Source organism: Diceros bicornis, chromosome 5, assembly GCF_020826845.1.
Source record: "Diceros bicornis minor isolate mBicDic1 chromosome 5, mDicBic1.mat.cur, whole genome shotgun sequence".
Lineage (NCBI taxonomy): Eukaryota > Metazoa > Chordata > Mammalia > Perissodactyla > Rhinocerotidae > Diceros > Diceros bicornis.
In genome coordinates this window covers 29777041-29800058 of record NC_080744.1, presented here as the reverse complement: position 1 = coordinate 29800058, position 23018 = coordinate 29777041, and the positions used below count along the sequence as shown (strand labels likewise).

The 23018-nt window shown below is 35.1% G+C and overlaps 1 protein-coding gene and 1 long non-coding RNA gene across 3 annotated transcripts in view; one reads left to right on the top strand and one right to left on the bottom strand.

Moving 5' to 3' along the window:
- The window catches only part of LOC131405885 (uncharacterized), a 103528-nt gene that overhangs the window by 23248 nt on the left and 57262 nt on the right, over nucleotides 1-23018 (top strand). For both annotated transcript variants that reach the window (XR_009220031.1, XR_009220030.1), the window contains exons 2-3: nucleotides 13638-13720; nucleotides 14411-14484. This is a non-coding gene — a long non-coding RNA (uncharacterized LOC131405885). The remainder of the gene's footprint in view (nucleotides 1-13637; nucleotides 13721-14410; nucleotides 14485-23018) is intronic.
- On the bottom strand, nucleotides 6710-13551 carry LOC131405879 (olfactory receptor 4K1-like). The gene is made up of 2 exons (XM_058541119.1): nucleotides 13534-13551; nucleotides 6710-7630 (listed from the first exon to the last, which is right to left on the bottom strand). Exons 1-2 carry the CDS (start codon nucleotides 13549-13551, stop codon nucleotides 6710-6712), a joined length of 939 nt encoding a protein of 312 aa, XP_058397102.1.

Genomic DNA, 23018 nt, shown 5'->3' with positions numbered 1-23018 from the left:
TGCATATAGGATTCCAGGAAGATAATTCTTTTTTTCTTATGTCCTTGACAGTCTTCTTGTTTGCATTGTTTCCAGTGAGAAATCAGTTGTCATCTTTAAATTTGTTCTTCTAAACATAGTGGTCTTTTTTTCTCTACCTACTTTTAAGATTTTATCTTTATCACTGGTTAATCAATTTTATTATGGTGTAACTTGATGTAGTTTTTTTCATGATTCTTGTGCTCCAGTTTGTTTTGTTTTGTATTTTATATTCTTGGATGTATGGGTATATAGCATTCATCAAATTTGGAAAATTTTCAAGATTATTTCTTAAATACTTTTTTTGTCTTTACCTCAGCCAATTACATATATACTAGGCCACTTGAAATTGTTCCACAGTTGCTAATAATCTATCGTGTATATATGTGTTTACAGCTTTCTTTCTCTATGCTTCATTTCGGACAATCGCTATGATCACCTTCAAGTTCTAATCATTTCTTTTCTTCTTCTGTGTCTTATCTCTTAGTAATCTCATTTAGCATACTTTTCATCTTAGACATGGTATTTTTCAGCTCTAGAAGTTTGGATTGCCTCATTTTTATGTCTTCCATGTCTCAAACTTAATCTTTTGTACCTTGTTTTACTGTGCTTCACTTTATTGCACTTGACAGATATTGCATTTTTTACAAGACCCTCCAACAGCAAAAAAATAACTCGCTGAATCTCAAATGATGGTTAGTAATTTTGTGCAATAAAGTATTTTTTTAATTAAAGTATGTACACTGTTCTTTGTTTAGACATAATGCTATCACACACTTAATAGACCACAGTATAGTGTAAACATAATTTTTATATGCACGAGGAAACCAAAAATTTCATGTGCCTCACTTTATTGTGATATTCACTTTATTGCAGTGGTCTGGAACTGAACCTACAATTATCTCTGAGATATGCCTGTATACATTCTTATTCATATGAAATCTATTTCTAACAATTCTTTGAATGTACATGTATAATAATTCCCTCATCTTTTTCATTTCTGGGTCTGTTTCTATTGTTCAGTTTTTATCCTCATTGGTGATTTGAATTTTTCTGTTTCGTGGTAATTTTTTATTTGAAGGCAGGTGTTGTGAATTTTAGTTGTTAAAAACTGGCTATTTCTTGTATTTCTACAAATACTCTTGAGTTTTGTTCTGATAAACAGGTTCCTTAAAAACCATTTTATCCTTTTAAGATTAGCATTTAAGCTTTGTCAGATGGTATCAGAGTAATCTAATTTATCTCACATTGTTCCAATAACATTCTGAGTTCTCTTTGCAATGCCCCATGAATTATGAGATTTTCTACTGTGGCTGGTGGTAACACAGACATTTCCTGATAATGTGTGAACTTTTCCTTCTACTTCTCATGGGCTGGTCTTTTCCCAGAGCCAGATAGTGTCCTCACAATCATGCCCCACTTAATACTCACATGAAAACTCAAAAGAGATCCTGTATGTGTTTCTGGAGCTCTCGTTCTTTGTGTTACTTCCTCCTCTTTAGTATCATGTACTGTAAACAATAGCCATATTGTCCTCTCAGGACTTCTATCTTGTCCTCTCAAACTCATGGAAATTGCTGGGCTTTGCCTGTGTTCCTCTTCCTTGCCCTGTGGACTGGAAAATATCTTTAGGCAGTAAAATAGGGCAACATAGGGCCCCACTGTCTTCGTTTTCCCTCTCACAGAAATTACATTCCTGCAATGCCTGGAAATATATGGAAACTGTTACTTCACATATTTTGTTTGTTTTTCTGTCTGTTTCAGGCACACAATTAGATCTGGTACTTGTTATTCCATTTGGTCTGGAAGTGGTAGTCTAATTATATTTTAAAGAAATTTAAAAGTTAGAAAAATGGTCATTTTAATTTCTCTACATATTTACCCTTATAGTACTCCTTATTCTTTTTTTTTTTTCAACAACTGAGTTTCTGTATAATACTTTTTCCTTCAGTTAAGGACTTTCTTTAACTTTTTGTTTTTGTAGTAGAAGTCTACCAACCATGAATTTTCTCAGCTTTTGTTTGTTTTAAAAAGTCTTTATTTCACCTTAATTTTTGAAGGGATTTTTCCTATATCAACAATTATGTTGATAGCTGTTTTTTCTTTTAGACCTTTAAAAATTCTACTCCTTCATCTACTGATAAGAAATCTTCAGTTATTTTTACCCTAGTTCCTGTGTTTATGATCTTTCTTATATCTATGGGTGCCAAAAGAGTTTTTATTTATGACAAATTTCCAGTATGGATTGTGATATGCCTTATTGTGATTTTCTTTTAATTTATCTTGCTTGAGGTTTGCAGGGCTTCTTGATTATTTATGTTAATATTTTTGATCAAATTTGGAAAATTTTGGTCACTATTTCTTAAAATATATTTTTTCTATACCTCTCTTTTTTCCTTTTCTTCTAGGACTCCAATTACATATGTGTTTGACCAATTGATGTTATCCTACATATCACTGGGACTCTGCTCAATTTTTCATTTTGTATTTTTGTCTCTATACTTCCATTTAGAGATTTGCCCCTCCTACCCCATCAAGTTGATTGATCATTTCTTTTGTAGTGTCTAATCTGTACTATATTCCACTAATAATCTCTCTAATGTTATATTTTTTATCTCTAGAAATTTCTTTTCGTTTTTTCAAATATATTCCATTTATCTCTTTATTCTGTTCATATTTTTCTTTATATCCTTGAGCATATTTATACTGGCCCTTTTAAAGTTATTTTCTTCTAATTCCATCAACTAGGTAATTTCTGAGTCTATTTATATTGATTTCAATTTCTTCCAGTTATAATTTATGTTTTGTGCTTCTTTGCCTATCTAGTAATCTTTGATTGAACTGTAGACACCATAAATTTTGCATTTCTGAGTGTTGGATTTTTTTTCTTTCCTTCTTCAAAAGCAGTAGTCTGTTCAGTCAGTCAGTGAAGCTATTGTAGATCAGGTAAATTATTTCAAGATTCGGTTTTAAATATTTTGGGATGGGTTTTTTGCTAACCACTCACCTAGTTAACCTCTAAAATCCTTCCAAATTAGGTCTTGTGAATCCCATATCCTTCTACTCTATGTTTACATTTTTAAAAATTTTTCTTGACATTGTTTTTGCCTTCTGGGCTACATTTCAGATCAATGGAGTAGACAACAGTGTTATTTCTAGGTATTATTGTGTGCTTTGTGCCTGATATTGAAGTTTTCCACAAGACACATTTTTTTCTATTCCTAGTTCATGAAAATTTTTTCCAACAATGGTTTTAATCATTTTAGTATTGAGATAATCATTTGTTTATTTTCTTTTATTCTGTTAATACAATGAATTATGCTGAATGATTGTCAAATGTTAAACCAACTTTGCATTTCTTTATTATCTTAACTAGATCGTTATTTTTTTTTCTGTTTTTATGTGTTCTTGAATTCATATTGCTTGGTTTTGTTTAAAGAAATTTGTATCTGTTTTAGATTAAGGCTGGCCTAAAATTTTCCCTTATTATATGATGCTTGTCAAATTTGGGAATCATTAGTACTCTTGCATGGAAGAAACCATAAATTTTCCTTTTGCTTTATGACTTGCTGTAACCAATTCTTCATGAAGACAATATTTTCTCTTGTCCATCATGTATACACGTTTAATTTTATGCTTCAGAATTGGGAGATAAATTACTCAAGATAGAAGACTCCTAGAAATATAATTATTGAATCATGAGTAGAGATATATTTTGGTAAACACATGAAATTGCATTCTAAAAATTGTTCAGTAATTTTTTACCAACTATAACTTCCATATTTCCAAATTTTCAGTCTTATTTAGTATTATTCTTTTGTTTTATTCTTTACCAGTCTAATAGGGGACACAAGACTTCCCTCTTATTTTAATTTACGTTTTTATGATCTGTGGAATTGAAATTTTTTCTATTTTTACCATTTGTATATTTTTTTAAAATTACTGCTTATGACATTTGACTCATGAGCCTTTAGAAATAATAAAATAAGGTTGTCATTTGTGAGTTCTATAAGCACACATAATGGATAGGAGAACATATGGCAACTCTCAATTAGGATGATTCCTGGACCGGCAAGCCTTGATTTTAACCTGGTGAGATGTATTAACACACCTAGAGAAAGATTGTTTGCAGCCCTGAGTGTATGGATAAATAAGAGAAAAGTCACTGAGACAAATCAAAACAGTGTCCCTCCCAACATTGTTCAGGTGGGTGTTTCCCTGTCAGGCAATCAGAGTCTGATAATCTTACACACATCAATCAAATAACAAAAACTTTGAATTTTAACATAGATTCACCAGAATGACTTCCTAATAATTTGGCTTCTATTCCAATCATAATGTTGTGACTATTCTATTTGTTTGACAATTACATTTTCAATGTAATTTAACAAATTTCTCCAAGCTTCTTGCGATTATTAACAAATTAGGATCTCTGGGTCTATAAGTCTGTGGTCCAAAACTTGAACTGGGGCAATTCATTAAGTTAATGTTAGTTATCATGGTTTATGGTGGCTGGTCGGCTAAATGTCCTCTCCGGGCCATACAACTCTGCAACCCTCTACAGAGTAAGCCTTTTTTCATTCAAAACCTCTATGATTCTCTGCTTCCCAATTCAGTCATTCCATGAGGCCAGAGATCTTTTTAAATCTCATTCATGTGTCCACAATATGTAGCATAAATTAAGTAAAAAACATGGTTGAAATGTGGTGAGATGCTTTTAATTGAACAAAACTGAAAAATATCACACTGAGATAATAAACTCAACATATGTGTTTTACGATATCTATTATATACTTTACTTGCCATTATTACCTAATTGCTAATAAAATTTATCATAGCTATCTTAATTGGTTTGAAAGATTTTACTGAACATGGGACTATGACTTTTGCCTCTTTTGTAATACCTGTCAGTGCTAATTTTAATAATATTCATACAGCCTGTTTTTAATCAATGTCAGTTTATTAAAGCAACATACAATGAAGTAACCTCACACGTGGACAACTAAGGGTGAAAACAACATCAGATTGCTACAGAGTACAATGACTCAATAAAATTGTGAGAGACTTAAATATGGACAATCCAGTTTTTCTCTGGCTTCCCACTCCCTCACTTCAAATACCTCATTTTTATGAAAAAACAGTAGAAATTTCCTGGAAATCAATGCTTGGGATATTATATCATCCTTATGGCACTTACCGGATGTGCTTGCATGTTAAATTTTTGGTACCTTGATAAATATGGTAAAATATAGAAGAATAATTGTTTTAGGGACTTACTATCTTTTTTTTTTTTTTTCAGGAAGATAAGCCCTGAGCTAATATCCATGCCAATCATCCTCTTTTTGCTGAGGAAGACCCGCCCTGAGCTAACATCTATTGCCAATCCTCTTTCTATTTTTCTTTTTTCCTTTTTCTCCCCAAAACCCCAGTAGACAGTTGTCTGTCATAGTTGCACATCCTTCTAGTTTCCATATGTGGGACGCCACCTCAGCGGTGCGCATAGATCTGAACCTGGGCGGCCAGTAGCAGAGCGCACGCACTTAACCACTAAGCCACTGGGCCAACCCCCCAATCTATTTTAAGTAATAAAAACAAGAACACAATTACATCTTCAGTTAAAAACTACAAATTTGAATTGAAAGCTAGAACAAACAGAATGAACTCCTCTTGGTGTGAATTCAGTGATGCAGTGATGACAGTGACAGATCTGTGACTGAATCAATTGTGCTCACATTCATTCTCTTATTTTTTCATGATTAGGTGGGATGCTTCCAAAATTGCTCTTAAAGTTTGAGAAAAATACTATGAGATATATTTTCTAATTACAAAAGTATATGCTTTCTGGTGACTAGTTTAAAATTTAAACTCTCAAATGAAATTAACTAAACAAAATCATTAACTATTTAGATATTCTGAATAATTTTCAACTGACAGTGGTTTTATTATCAGTGGTATAAGGAAAGGCTGTATGTAAGTGTTGCGATATTTCTCCCAGAGGGTAGAAAAGTACTCTCATAATTTGAACTATAGACTTGGTGATATTTATTGATGTGTTATTTGTTTTAAAGCTAAAGAAAAAATTAGTCCTGTAATTGACACTACAGAATTCTAAGTATTAAAAATTTAGCATAAATAATAAATATAATAAAATAAGATTTTGTAAACATTAGGCCTTATTTGTGAATGTGGAATTTTTGCAGCCTATTTATAGGAACTAAGCTATTAGCTGAAATAATTATGAACTATAACTGATAAAAATAGAGGAATCTTTATACAGCCTGTCATGTCAAAGCAAATTTTCTTTTTAACTCAAAGAATGGTAAACTGTTCTCTATGCTACCCCAATCAAGACAGATGTATTAGCGAACCTGCTTCAATATGGAGCTGATTTTAAAATGATACAAGATATGTTTTTTTTTTTTTAACAATACCTATATATGGGAAAAATGCTACTTAGGAATTTTAATATACATTGTTGCTGTTTCAGGGAAGCTGTAGTAAGCCACAGCATATTGGAACTGGTATCATAATATGAGATTCTGTACTCCTCTCTTCTTTACCAAGTTTAGATCACCAGATTCAGGTCTTCAAGCAGTGAAAGACTAATTGTGATAGAAACACAATAATAACAACCGTATGTGAACATTACAAAGAACCAGAAGTAAGGATTTTTGTTACTTCCTCACATTATCTAAAAGTCCTGCTTGGAACCCACTTGTCGGTTCCTTAGCTTCCTCATGGCTTCCTTTACATCTTTATTCCTCAGCGTGTAAATCATGGGGTTAAGGAAAGGAGTGAAGACAGTAAAAAACACAGAGATAAATTTATCAATTGGGAAGCTTTCAAAGGGCCAAATATAGATGAAGATTAATGGGCCAAAGAATAGAACCACAACAGTGACGTGGGCAGACAGGGTGGAAAGTGCCTTGGACGTCCCACCAGAGGCTTGGCGTTGGACAGTAGCAAGGATGATAGTGTAAGAAATGAGCAAAAGGAGGAAGCAGATAAGTGAGAGCAGGCCACTGTTGGTGAGCACCAGGATCTCTAGAACATATGTGTCTAAGCAGGCAAGCTTGATCACGAGAGGGAGGTCACAAAAGAAATTGTCTACCTTGTTGGGTCCACAGAAAGGAAGATCAACTGTGAATGCCAGGTGGCTGGCTGAATGCAGGATGCCAATGGCCCAGGAGACCCCCACCAGAACAATGCACACCCTTCGGCTCATGATGGTCATGTAGTGCAGAGGTTTGCATATAGCAATGTATCTATCATAGGCCATGGCAACAAGAAGCACCATCTCACTACCCCCAAAAACGTGCAAGAAAAATATTTGTGACATGCAGCCCTGAAAGGTGATGGTCTTGTGTTCATTGAGGAAGTCTGCAATCATCTTGGGAGTGGCAAATGTACCCTGACACAAATCAATGAAGGAGAGATTGCTAAGAAGAAAGTACATTGGGGAATGCAAGCGAGAGTCAGTAACTACCATGAGGATGATAAGGATGTTTCCCAACATTGCAGCACCATAAAACACAGAGAAGATAAAGAAAAGGAAGAGCTGGAGTTCTCTAGAGCTAGACAGACCCAATAAAACAAATTCAGTAACCACCGACTTATTGCTCCATCCGTTAACTGAATCTGGGCTGCTGAAGTTATCTAGAGGGAAGAAAAATAATGAAAATAGATAAGGAAAAGCCGTTTACCATTTTGCAAATCAAACAGATGCTTCAGTTCCAATAGCTATAAAAATAATATGATGAGGCTATAACACACTGATTATTTATATGATTATTAGGAATTGATATTTCCCTGGTCATTACTTACATAATTATACAAATTGTCCTTTCCTTTTGCATTTATGGAGTGGCATGATGATAGATAGTTATAGATAGATAGATAGATAGATAGATAGATAGATAGATAGATAGATAGATAGATGATAGATTTATCTAACTAATAGGTTAATATGGAAGGAAAGAAGAAGTTGAGTATTTGCCATTGTATTCTAACATTTGTGTAGAAGTGTGCAAAAATCCCAACAGTACTTTGAAAGTCATATATACTGTACTTATGCATTCAGATTACAAATAGCAGAAAATGAACCTGGTAGTTTTTACAGATTCTTGAAAGGAGAAGAAATTTAGGCCAAGTGTAAAGAGATGGAAATCAGCCCAGTTACTTTGGTTAATGACACCAGAGAAAGGAGTGAGATGTGGCCATGTAGTTGAGAGATCTGCAGTAATAAGAAGAGAGAAAAATTAATTTGCTACAAGTTAAAATAGTGTGAACAACAGATTGCATTTACTTTTCTATATTAAAACAATCCAGACGTACAGCAGTTAGTTTCATGATGCAGCATTGAAAGAAATTTCTTCCTAAACACTCAAAAGCATACATTCTTTTCAGTCAAAAATGATTCTTTTAGTATCACAGTTACTCTCTTTACTTTTCCCATTATGATTTACCTTGTACAGCAGTGAATTTGATGCTGCTTAATCTGACCAGCTACCTGCTCTTCAAAGCTAGGACTGAATGCAATTTCAATTAGCTGATATATTTGCTAATTAAATTTGTATTTGTACTACTTATTTTTGCTGATGATTTTCTAACCTCTTCTTCCTTTAATGAGGTTGATATCACAATAGCAGAAGTGTTTTTCAAATCCTATTGATTAGAGCTTTTGAATATTTGTTGTAATTGATTCATTCAACAAATAATATAGATTGCTTGCTCTGCACCATACACTTTTATGGACTCTGGAGACAAAGCAATAATAAAAAAAAAAAAAAATAGGAAAACATGTCCCACCTTCATGTAGCTTACATCCTCAGGGGGTGGTGGGGCTGACAGAAGCAATTAAAAATATATCAGTAAAATATATATTATGTCAGCTAGTTATAAGTGCAATGGAGAAAATAAAGCAGAGCAAAGGGGTACGGACTAACCAGGTGGTCAGAAAATGCCTCACTAGACAGGTTCCATTTCAGCAAAGACTGAGAGAAATAGGAGCAAGCCTTGAGGAAATCTACTTCAAACAAAGGGAATAGCAAGTGTGTACAATAGCTTATTTATGTGAAATAAGCACTCTCTTGGAAAATATCAGTATAATTTTAGCAGTTTTATTGAAGTTAAATGAATGGAAATATGGCTTTAAACCTTATCATGGAATTGACATATGCATAATTGGTTTTTCTAAACACTATTCTACCTCACATGCTTAAATATAGCTACAATTTTAGGAAACTATAAATTCAGTCTTAAAATAAGGACACATATTAAAAATTAGCCTTTTTATTTTCTAGAATGAAATGTGGATTTAAATTGCTTTCTAAATTTTATATTTCCATATATATATACTTATATAGAGAGAATTTGAAAATCAATTTTATATGTTTTCATATAAATGCATGGTGCTAATGTCATCATTCAAAATAAAATTGAAATGATCTGTGATCTCCAGGAAGAATCCTTTAAAATTAACAACACGGCCAGATCTCAGAAGCTGGGAAGAGCTGCCTGTATGTCTGTAGTCACACTTCATACAGTTGAGATGTATTATTAATTCGTGGCAAGACATTGACATATTGAGATCATTTAAAAAATAGAAAAATTGCAATTATTTTTTTCGTATTATTTCATAGAATTTTGTACCTTTTAAAACATCTTCCTATGCTGTAGTTATGCCTACGTAAGGTTTGACAAGAGTTTGCACAGTGATAAATGTATTAAACTAAATTTCTGATCTTAAACCATTCTACTTTGTCTACAATTAGTTTTATTAATTGACTTAGTTTTATTCTACAATTACAGGCAGAATTTCTCTAAAACCATTTTAAAAGTATTTTTTTCCATATTAAGAGACAATCAGATTCCTTATTCACAGTTGTTTGATAAGCCAGTCTTCACAGAAAGGCAAAGAGTGAAAATTTCCACAAGATGCCATCATGTAAAGAGCACACAATTTGAGATCAGATATGGGTTTCATTCATGGTTTCACAGCTGACTCTTTGTGATAATGTTTGTTCATTTATTCCAACTTATTGAACATCTGCTATGATTAAGTACCCAGCATTCTGTAGGCCTGGGCATATAGTGATGATTAAAACGGGTAGGAGCCATGTCTTCATGCAATTCACCTCAACTCTCTGAACTTTTGATTCCTTATTTGGTATGGCATACATTTAAAAGAGCTGCATAAACTATAAAATGATAAATAAATACCAGTTGTGTTAGTATACCATTATAATTAAAAATCACATAATAAAGTTTTACCTCTATTCAGATAAAGCCAATCTGAATTAAAAAATATCTGCTTCTGAGCAATCTGTGAAATTTTAAAAGACTAAAAATATGATTAAAATAAAATGATATTACAATGAAATAATTTCTTCTATAATAAACCTTTAAATTATTGAAACAAGGAAATGGAAATCTGACAAAAAGGAAAGTGGATACTGAAAAGAAGACAGATAGGTTTCTTTAGAGTTCTCCCTATATTCACCTGTAATTACTTCCAGTCTTGGGAGTTCTTTAGCTCTAACCTGTAAAGGAAAGAATGTCGAGTAAACCAGAGCTAGAATTATGTTCCCAACGGTTATCACTGTGAAAGGAGAGGAGGACATTCTTTGATGTTCCGTTATGAAATCTACTTCAGATTTAAAATACAGAGTTAAAAAGTGTGCTGTCTTGGACATCAGGGTATCCTAGGGATAATCTTTCCTTGGTTGCTGACTTTGGAAAGCAAGCAACTGCAGATCTTTACCTAAGATAAAAACTGAATGTGACACCAGCCTTCCATTTAAAAAGAAATGTGAAATTCATATGTGGTACTTTCTGGGTTCAGAAATCGATTTTTCTGATCCAGGAAAGTCAACTAAAAGCATTCCCGTCAAGGTTAAAGAGGGATGTCAATTTTACGAGGCAAGAGGTCAAATTGTAGAAGCTTCTCCTTTGGGTCAAACTCTAGGTTGCTCAGCTCAGATTCACAAATACAATAATTTAAAGGTTTTTGTGATGGTAATGGAGATGTAAGACAGGAAAAGAATCAGTCTAAAACGAACGCAGAAGAGAAAGAAGATAGGCTGGCAATGAGGTTAACCATATTTATACGAGGAAATTGGCTTCTTGTCTCTGTGTACATAATTAATTAAACTGGATAAAAGCTTTTGGATACAAAGGACTTGATTTAGGTGCCTTGTGTTGACATGTGACTAATAATTACATAAATATATGTGTAACTCTGATGCAAGAGAGTGCGAAAGAACAGAAACTGGAAAAGGTCTTCAATGAGAAACAAGACCAAATTATAGCATTCTATAGTTGTAAAATGCTGAGAAGAAAGAGCCTCTGCTAATCATGTCAGTATTTCATTAGTCAACCACATACAAAGCACTATGCTAAACACTTGATGGATTAACTCATCTATCCTTACAACAATGCTACAAAGGGAGTACTATTATTAGTAGTGGAAGAAGCTAAATCTTAGCTGTAAATTTAGTGTCATAGGGCACACTGCTAGTCAACAGGGTTTTCCATATTCAAACAACATGTGTTTAACCACTCTATGTTGCTTAATTGAAGACCTGATCATGGAAAACCTACATCTCAAGAAGTCCACCTGGTCAATAAAATGACAATTTTGCCCCATTCTATTCTCTACCATCATCTCTGTTCTTTCAGAACTGTGTATCAATATGCTTACCTTTACCTGGTTCCTCAATCCATCACCCATGTTGGCAGTGACAATAATTAGACATAGTATGATATTTTGTTTCATATTTTAGAATCTCATAAACAGACTCCAAGTTCTCATATTCAAGAACTCAAGTCATCTCAATTCTAGTAATAAATTTAGCCCAGAATCCTTTTCACTTTATGAATGGTACCATCTATATTTAATTTTTTGCTCGATGTGATTAAATTCCACATACCAGTTTTGAGAGAAATTTGAGGGGAATAATAAGTTGAAGAAGAGAAACCTCCAAAATCCATTTTTCTTTTTTAAAGAGTGAGTCACAAGATCCCATAAAACAAATATTTAACTACCAAACCACATGCCCCAAAATCTCAGATAACCAGTCCTGTGGATTGCAATCGCCAATTAAAGAACTTCCTTTGTGAAGTGAGATCATCTTGCTGTGGGAGTTATTAACACAATTTTGGTTGCTTTTCCCAAAAACAAGATGCTAAGAACTTTTAAATCCTTTTCCTATAATTGTAAGTGAGGCATATATCACAAGGGGGAATGTAGACCCAGAGCTTGCAACAGCTACATTTACTCTCATTTAATAATCTTTCTCCATCCATGTGCCTTTTTTTCCACTGTTTAGAGTGACAATGTCCATAAGCATTAGCCCAGATGCTCAGAGCCTGAAGGAAATCGTATCAGAGGAAATGTAAATCTTAGTGGGCCTAAGAAAATTAGAATTTTGTTTTCTCTAATCCTTTACTTCTTCCTTTTCATGGAAACATTTATGATCAATTTTTTCAAACTCCATAACACATAATGAGCCACCAAAAATTCCAGTATTTTAATTGTCACTGCTCAGTACCTGACCCTACATTATAATCAGAAAGAAAACTTAGTCGGGCACAAGTCAATAGAACTGTTTATATATACACATAGCTTACTTTTGGTTGTTGTGAAAAGATATCTCACAGCAGTAGAAGGACTAAGAAGGTCTACAGAGGAGAGCAGGTTACAAAGAGAAAATAGTTAATGTTGAGATGCAGAGTGAGTGCCCTGGAAATCTGGTGAGAGTAATAGAGAAGCCTCGGCTTCTCCGAGTTCTCTTCTGATAGACCAAGTTCCTTCTTGACATCTTCTCTTTAATATTTCACAGACATTTCTATTCTTCTGTTTCCAGATCTATTTCTCCTTTACTCTGCCCCATCCCAGATAATGGCATTCCTATTGACCCAGTGGTTTCAGCCAGAAACTTAGCTCCTTCCTCTTCCTCATTTCCTTTCCAAATCCTGCTTTGTCTTCCTCCAAAATATTTCCAACTATTCAAATCATACCCGTTTAACTCCCCCATCTAACCTTCATTATCTTTATCTCTAATTGTTTCAAAAGCCTTCTAATGATAGCTACCTTGTACCATTGAGTTTTCCAATCGCTCCAGAGAGATCTTTAAAATTAAAATAAAATCAGAATGAGTGAAACAACTTTAAAATGGTGAGTATGTTCCATTGCTCTAGAAATAAAGTCCAGTGGCCTTACTAAGACATTGTCATTTTACATTTTATACATTAACCTTCAACCTCATTTCTTCTCACTCTTTGCTCAGGCACTAAACTCCTGCTTTCTTTTTATGAAACACCCCACCCCTTCCCACTTCAAGGAGTTTTGCTTTCTCTTTCCTCTATCTGCATTTTTTTTCCTCTGGCTCTTCACATGTCATATCCTTCTCATTCTTCAGATGTCAGATGAAAGGACATTTTACAGAGCCACTTTTTCTGAACAGCCTTCCATCTCCCTGTACTCCTAATTTTTATTTTTTTCCATCTCATGACATTATTTGCTCCCTTCATAATGCTCATTGCAATTTTAATTAATTAATTTATTTGTTTGTTTACATATTGGTGTTTGTTTCTTCTTTTCTCCTCTCCATCCCAAGATTGTAGGCTCCATCGGTGCAAGAACTGAATCTCTCAGGATCACTATCGTATCCCCAGTACCTGGCATAGAATCTAGCAAACGGTAGGTGCTCGAATAATAATACTGATTCAGTGAATACTTGAATGTATAAGTGACCATGAGGTGGTTATTTTTTCCTTAAGAAGTGCTATAAAGCTTTGTCTTTTTGCAAATGTCATATAAATGGGATTATACAATATGTTTTTCCTATATACTGGCTGTTTTTACCCAACATAATGCCTTTGAGATTCGTCCAAGTTGTTGCATAAATCAATAGTTGATTCCCTTTTATTGCTGAATGGTATTCTACACTGACTCAGGACTTGGCCATGTGTCTTGCGCTGGAGATATCCTTTCTTGCCACTATTGAAATCCCAAGGCCATCATGTGGATGAGCCCAAGCTAGTCTGCTGGGGGATAAGAAGCAATAGTGTGCTGGTAAATATTTAAGAACTGGTTCTGAGTAGGGTAGGGGGGCACAGGGAAGGCCTTGACTTCTAGTGTTTCCCAATGTCTGTGGTGTAAATACTCCTACTATGGTTGATTTCAAGCCACCAACAGTTTAGCAACCACCTTACAAAATCCATGATAATTTAACAATTAGCTCTTAAGGCCTGGTATAAGCCAGCGGTAGCCAATCAAGAGGAGAGGCCATGTGGAGAGAACTGAGATGCCTTGGCTGACAGTCAGCTAGCTCCTGCTGCCACCTGCCAACCACCAGCTATGCAAGTGAGGTCACTGTTGATCTTCCAGTTTCCAGACTCACCAGGGAGTCCAGGAGAGATCAGACGTGCTGGCCCAGACCAGAGAAAGAACCCACCTAGTTTGTGAATAAATATAAACTGGTTGATGTTTTTAATCAATAAATTTTGGGGTGGCTTGATACAATTGTCTATTATTTCATTTAGGATCACCATAATGATGTCTTAAATAGTATAAATAAATGATAAGCAGTTAATGAAAAATTGAATCTGCAAGACATCAAGAAAATCAGTGAAATTTTCTTTTCACTGAGATGAGTGGCTATGTTGTCATATTTACAGTGCACTGGTAGGTCTGTGTGTAAGTTGAGTTTTTTTATTTAAAACAGTAGAAAATGTTGATAAAACAGTAGAAAATGTTGATTGCCTTACTAGGAATATAAATTAGCTGTTAACACTAACTAACTTCCCATCCCAGTTGACATTTCCTTGTTTCATTTCTCCGTTATATTTTATTGTGACATTTTGAAGCACATGGATACAAAAGTTTCACACAAGTTTCCTGTAATAAAATGTGTTCAATTTATCTGGCAGAGCTGAGCCTAAAACCCCAAACTGAAACAAATATTTGAAATACAAGGGTTTAAAGATGTTCTACTTCTCCTGCCTTCTTTTAAGGCAAGACAATTTAAATCAGCCCATATATTTAGAATCTGGTGGCAAAATGAGAGCTACCATTCTTTAATGGATGTTTTTTAGAGTTGCCTTTTTCAAAAAATTATTTTATTGAGGTCATGTGGGTGTATAACATTGTGTAAATTTCAGGTGTACATTATTATATTTCAGCCTCTGAATAGACTGCATCATGTTCACCATCAAAAGTCTAGGTTTGGGGCTGGCCCAGTGACATAGTGGTTAAGTTTGTGCACTCCACTTTGGTGGCCCGGGATTCGCGGGATGGGATCCCAGGCACAGACCTACATACTGCTCATCAAGCCATCCTGTGGCAATGTCCCATTTACAAAATAGAGGAAGATTGTCACGATGTTAGTTCAGGAACAATCATCCTCAAGCAAAAAGAGGAGGATTGGCAACAGATGTTAGCTGAGGGACAATCTTCCTCACCAAAAAAAAAAAAAAAAGTCTTGTTTCCATACATCACCCTACAAATGTGCCCTTTACCCCTTTTGCCTCACCCTACCCTGTTCCCCTCTGGTAAACATCAATCTATTCTCCTTATCTATGTGTTTGTTTTTTTGTTTATCTTTCACATATGAATGAAATCATGTGGTATTTCTCTTTCTCTGTCTAACTTACTTCTCTTAGCATAATACTGTCAAGGTCCATCCATGTTGTCACAAATGGCACAATTTTATCTTTGTTATGGCTTAGTAGTATTCCATTGTATATATTTACCACATCTTCTTTAACCATTCATTTATTGATGGGCACTTAGGTTGCTTCGAAGTCTTGGATATTGTGAATAATGCTGCAATGAACATCAACGTGGAAATTTCTTTTTAAATCAATGTTTTCATGTTCTTGGAAAAATACCCAGAAGTAGAATAGCTGGATAATATGGTAGTTCTATTTTTAATTTTTTGAGAAATCTCCATACTGTTCTCCATAGTGTTGCACGGGTTTGTATTCCCACCAGCAATGTAATGAGAGTTCCCTTTTCCCTACAACCTCTCCCACACTTGCTATTTCTTGTCTTTTTAATAATAGCATTCTGGTGGGTCACACTTGCTATTTCTTGTCTTTTTAATAATAGCATTCTGGTGGGTAAAAGGTGATCTCTCATTGTAGTTTTGATTTGCATCCCTAGTAGTTAGTGATGTTGAACATCTTTTCATTAGCCATCTGTTTATCTTCCTTGGAAAAATGCCTGTCCATATCTTCTATCCATTTTATGATCAGGTTGTTCATTTTTTTATTGTTGACTTGTGTGAGTTCTTTATAAATTTTGGAAATTAACCCCTTGTCAGCTATATGATTTGCAAATATTTTCTCCCATTTGGTGGGTTGTCTTTTTGTTTTATTGATGGTTTCCTTTGCTGTGCAGAAGCTTTTAGTTTGGTGTAGTCCCGTTTGTTTATTTTTTATTTTGTTTCCCCTGCCTGAAGAGACACGATATTCAAAAAGATACTGCTAAGACTGATGTCAAAGAGCCTATGTTTTCTTCTAGGAGTTTTATGGTTTCAGGTCATACATTCAAGTCTTTAATACATTTTGAATTAATTTTGTGTATGGCGTAAGATAATGTTCTACTTTCATTCTTTTGCATGTGGTTGTCTAGCTTTCTGAAAACCATTTATTGAAGAGACTTTCCTTTCTCCACTGTATGTTTTTAACTCCTTTGTTGAAGATGAGCTGTGCATAGATGTGTGATTTTATTTCTGGGTTCAGAGTTCTGTTCTGTTGATCTGTGTGTCTGTTTTTCTGCAAGTACCATGTTGTTTTGATTATTGTAGCTTTGTAGTATATTTTGAATTCAGGGAGTGTGATACCTCCAGCTTCGTTCTTTTTTCTCAGGATTGTTTTGGCTATTCAGGGTGTTTGTTATTCTATATAAATTTTAGAATTCTTTGTTCGATTTCTGAGAAAAATGTCACTGGGATTCTGATTGGGATTACACTGAATCTGATTGTTTTAGGTAATATGGACATTTTAACTGTGTTTATTGTTTCAATCAATGAGTATAGAATATCTTTCCATTTCTTTATGTCTTCTTCAATTTCTTTCAATAATGTCTTCTAGTTTTCAATTTATAGGTCTTTCACCTCTTTGGTTAAATTTATTCTTAAATGTTTTATTCTTTTTATTGCAATTTTATGCGGGGCTGTATGCTTGATTTCTCTTTCTGCTAGTTCATTATTAGTGTATAGAAATGCAACTTATTTTTGTATGTCGATTTTATACCCTGAAACTCTACTGTATTCTTTAATTATTTATAATAGTTTTTTGGGGGACTCTTTAGGTTTTTCTATATATAGAATTATGTCATCCACCATTAGTGACAGTTTTACTTCTTCATTTCCTATTTGGATCCCTTTTATTTCTTTTTCTTGTCTAACTGCTCTGGCTAAAACTTCCGATACTCTATTGAATAAATGGCAAGAGTGGGCATGCTTGTCTTGTTCCTGTTCTTAGAGGAATAGCTTTCAGATTTTCATCATTGATTATGATGTTGGCTGTGGGTTTGTCATATATGACATTTATTATGTTGAGGTGTTTTGCTTCTATACTCATTTTATTCACAGTTTTTATCTGAAATGGATGTTGGCTCTTCTCAAATACTTTCTCTGCATCTTTGAGATGATCATGTGATTTTTATTCTTCATTTTGTTAATGTGGTGGATCACGTTGATCGATTTGTGGATGTTGAATCATCCCTGCATCCCTAAAATAAATCCCCCTTGATTGTGCTGTATGATCCTTTTAATGCATTGCTGTATTCAGTTTGCCAATATTTTATTGAGGATTTTTGCATCTATGTTCATCAGCAATATTGGCCTGTAGTTTTCCTTCTTTGTGTTGTCCTTGTCTTACTTTGGGATCAGGGTGATGTTGGCTGCATAAAATGTCTTAGGAAGTGTTCTAACTTCAAGTTTTTGGAATGATTTGAGAAGGATAGGTATTGGATCTTCTTTGAATGTTTGGTAGAATTCTCCAGAGAAGCCATTTGGTCCTGGACTTTTGTTTTCTGGGACATTTCAATCACTTTACTTGTGATTGGTCTATTTAGATTCTCTATTTCTTCTTGATTCAGTTTTGGGAGAGTGTATGATTCTAATAATTTACCCTTTCTTCTAAGTTATCCAATTAATTGGCATACAGGTTTTCATAGTATTCTCTTATAATCCTTTGTATTCCTGTAGTGTTCATTGTAATTTCTCCTCTTTTATTTCTGATTTGTATATTCAAGTTTCTCTCTTTTTTCTTAGTGAGTCTGGCTAAGAGTTTGTCTATTTTGTTTTTATCTTATCAATGAACCAGCTCTTAGTTTCATTGATCCTATCTCTTGCTTTTTTAGAGTTTTTTGCACTTATTTCTGCTATGATTTTTATTATTTCCTTCCTTCTGCTGACTTTGGGGTTTGTTTGTTCTTTGTCTAATTCTTTTAGGTAAAGTGTTATATTGTTTATTTAAAATTTTTCTTGTTACTTGAAGTAGGCTTTTATTGCTATAAACTCCCCTATTAGTACCACTTTTGCTGCATAACATAAGTTTTGGTATGCTGTGTTGTTTTTCATTTGTCTCCTGGTATTTTTTTATTTCTTCATTGATCCAATAGTTATTCAGTAGTATGTTGTTTACTCTCCATATTTTTGTGACTTTTCTAGCTTTCTTCTTATAGTTGATTTCGAGTTTCATACCGTTGTGCTCAGAAAAGATGCTTGATATGATTTCAATCTTCTTAAATTGATTGACACTTGTTTTGTTTCCCAAAATATGGTCTATATTTCAGAATGTTCCATGTGCACTTGAGAAGAGTTTATATTCTGCTATTTTGGGATGGAATGTTCTACATATATCTATTAAGTCCATCTCATCTAGTGTTTCATTTAAGACCACTGTTTCCTTGTTGACTTTCTGTCTGAGTGATCTCTATCCATTGATGTACGTGAGATGTTAAAGTCCCCTACCATTATTGTGTTGCTGTCAATTTCTCCCTTTATGTTCTGTTAATAGCTGCTTTATAGACTCTGGTGCTCCTATGTTAGGTGCATATATGTTAATAAGTGTTATATCTTCTTGGTGGAATGTCCCTTTTATCGTTATACCACATCTGTCTTTGTCTCTTGATAACTCTTTTGGCTTGAAATCTGTTTTGTCTGATATAAGTATGCCTGCACTTACTTTCTTTTGGTTGTCATTTCATTGGAGTATCATCTTCCATCCCTTCACTCCGAGCTTATGTGTCTCTTGGAGGCAGCATATTGTTGAGTGTTGTTTTTTAATCCATCCAGCCACTCTGTATCTTTGGATTGGTGAATTCAATCTATTTACATTTGGAATGATAATTGATATATGAGGCCGTAATACTGCTATTTTATCTTTTGTTTTACAGTTGTTCTATATTTCCATTGTTTCCTTTTCCTTGTATTTCCATCTGCCATTTCGGTTTGGTTGTTTTCTCTGATGTTTTCTCCATTTTTCTCTTTATTTATCCTTTGTGACCCTGCTCTGATTTTTTGTTTTGTTGTTACCATGAGGTTTGTATCAAAGATCTCAGATTAGATAGTCCTTTTTCTAATGATAGTATCTCCTCTCCATTAGCCAATGCAAGCTCTGTCATTTCTCTATTTCTCTTCTATGTTTTTGTTGTCAGAAATTATTCTTTTTTGTGTTCTGAGTTTGTGACCAAATTGAAGTGCTTATAGCTATTTTTGATGTTTTTTTCCCTTTAGCCTTTATGTGATAATTAAGTGTTTACTAGCCTATTCTGATATAGACTTGCAACTTTCTGATTCTGTTTGTCTATTTATCACCTTGCTCAAAGCTTTGTAAACCTTTTCCATTTTATTTCAGTAGGAGGACTCCTTTCAACATTTCTGGTAAGGCACATCTAGTGCAATGAATTCCCTTACCTTTCGTTTGTCTTGGAAAGCTTTTATTTCTCCTTCATATCTGAAGGGTAACTTTGCAGGATAGAGTATTCTTTGCTTATAGTTTTTGTCTTGCAGTATTTTGAGTATATCATTCTACTCTTTCCTAGCCTATAGGGTTTCTGCTGAGAAATCCACCAATAGCCTGTTGGAGCTTCCTTTGTAAGTTATTTTCTTTTCTCTGGCTGCCCTTAACGTTCTTTCTTTGTCACCAACTTTAGACAATTTTCATATTATATGCCTTAGAGAAGGTCTTTTTGCATTGAGATAATTAGGGGTTCTGATAGCTTCACATACTTGTACGTCCAATTCTTTCCTAGGTTTGAAAAGTTCTCAGCAATTATTTCTTTGAATAAACTCTCTGCTCCTTTCTCCCTCTCATCTCCTTCTGGAATACCTATTGTCTTTATGTTATTTTTCCTAATTGAGTCAGCTGTTTCTTACAGAATTTCTTCATTTTTTAAAAAATCATACTTATCTCTCTTCTTCCATCTTAATCATTTTTAGATTTCTCTCTTCGAGCTTACTAGTTCTCTCTTCCATATTGTCTGCTCTATTTTTAATGTTTTCTATTTTATTTTTCATTTCATTAATTGTGTTCTTCATCTCCCCAATTTTTTTTTTTTTAATTTTTTGTTTTATTGCAGTAACATTGGTTTATGACATTGTAAAAATTTCAGGTGTACATCATTGTACTTCTGTTTCTGCATAGAGTACATCATGTTCACCACCAAAATACTAATTACAACCCATCACCACACACATGTACCGAATTATCCTTTTCACCCTCCTCCCTCCCCCTTCCCCTCTGGTAACCACCAAGCCAATCTCTGTCCCTATGTGTTTGTTTATTGTTGTTATTATCTACTACTTAATGAAGGAAATCATACGGTATTTGACCTTCTCCCTCTGACTTATTTCACTTTGCATTATACCCTCAATGTCCATCCATGTTGTCACAAATGGCTGGATTTCATCATTTCTTATGGCTGAGTAGTATTCCATTGTGTATATATGCCACAGCTTCTTTATCCATTCGTCCCTTGATGGGCACTTAGGTTGCTTCCAAGTCTTGGCTATTGTTAATGACGCTGCAATGAACACAAGGGTGCATGTACCTTTACAAATTGGTGTTTTCAAGTTCTTTGGATAAATACCCAACAGTGGAATAGCTGGATCATATGGTAGTTCTATCCTTGATTTTTTGAGGAATGTCCATACTGTTTTCCATAGTGGCTGCACCAGTTTGCACTCCTACCAGCAGTGTATGAGAGTTCCCTTCTCTCCACATCCTCTCCAACACATGTTGTTTCCTGTCTTGTTAATTATAGCCATTCTGACGGGCGTGAGGTGATATCTCATTGTAGTTTTGATTTGCATTTCCCTGATAGTTAGTGATTTTGAACATCTTTTCATGTGTCTGTTGGCCATCTGTATATCTTCTTTGGAGAAATGTCTGTTCAGGTCTTTTGCCCACTTTTTAATTGGGTTGGTAGTTTTTTTGTTGTTGAGATGCCCAATTTTTTTTTTATAGTTTCAATCTTTTTGGTGAAGTAGTCCTTCTGTTCATTCATTTTATTTCTGAGCTTGTTGAACTGTCTTTCTGAGTTTTCTTGTAACTGGTTGAGTTTCTTCATGACAGCTATTCTGAACTCTGTCAATTAGATTGTAATCTTCTGTGACTTCAAGTTTAGTTTCTGGAGAGCTCTCATTTTCTTTCTGTTCTGCCATGTTACTGTAGTTCTTCGTGGTACTTACTGAGTTGATTCTCTGCAGGAACGTTTGTAGTAGTAACCACCTTCCTTATTTGGCTAAGGTTTTGGTTACTTTTGTTCTGAGCTGCTTCCGGTTGCACCTGAGAGCTTGAACTTTCTACCCTCCACTGCCTCTGTTAGAGGCAATGTCAGTGTCCTTCTTGTGCTCCGAGGTTACTGGTGCTTTTCTGTTTACAATGTCACTGCATTCTCAGGTGTTACCACCAGGATCACCAGGCTGTGAGTGCTTCTGCTGCTTCTGGGGTTGCTTGAGTCTCATGTTCCCCCACTGGCTCTCCATAAGTTCAGATGGTGCTGCCCCATGGACCACTTCTGCTGCTGTTCCTGGGTTTTCAGGAGGTGCTGGAAGCAATGCTGCTTGGGGGTGCTGGGTTCACAGGCGTCACGGTTGCTGCCAGGGGTCTGGGGACCCAGGGACTTGTATGTAGCCCCCACTGCTGGTGGAGCCGGTGTGAGGTGTTCCACCACTGAGGGCCACATCATAGGTTCTGCTGTGATTCCTGAAGCCTCAGGTCACAGGTTCCACCTGCCTCCACTGGGGGGGATAAGGGCGAAGCATTAAGTGTCATTGTTATTCTCTTGTGCAGCCTCTGGTCACTGGTGCAAGCTGGTGTGGTTTGAAAACTCAGGTCAGGCTGTTCCACCCCAGCCAGAAAAATCTGTGCTTTGGATATTGTCTCCACTGTTGGAAAGACCAGGCCACTGCTGGAAATTAGAGGGGGTGGGGTGGGTATCATTAGCTCTGCTCTGTGTCCTGAATCCTCTGGATGTGTGCACTACCCATCACCACTGGAAGGGAGTCACAGGCTAAGCCGTGAGTGCTGTGTCTGCCCCTGCAACTTCTGCTCACAGGTACCTGTGCCACTGTGAGGATCTGTGTTTTGGATCACCACTGCCAGAGGAAGGGGATAGGGTGGTTCCCCTAGTTCCATTGCCTCCCAGAAGTCCAGTCCACCCACCTTCAGATGTATAGATGCGTGGGTCTCTTAGGCATTCTGTTGTGCTGTGTAGAGTCCTTGGTTGGTCAATTTATGTCCAACTGGCTGTAACTTAGAGGGGAGAGACAAAAGGAATAACTCATTCTGCCATGATACTGACGTCACTCTTAATTGAATTATTTATGCAAGGTAATTTACATGAAAATGAACAAAAACAGACCTCAAAAAATTAGATTCCTTCTTGTACACTTGGCCAATGAAGATACTTAACCATTGTGGGCTTATGTAGTGGTAGGGGGAGAAAGTGCAGAAAATGGCCTTGATCACCATCTTCA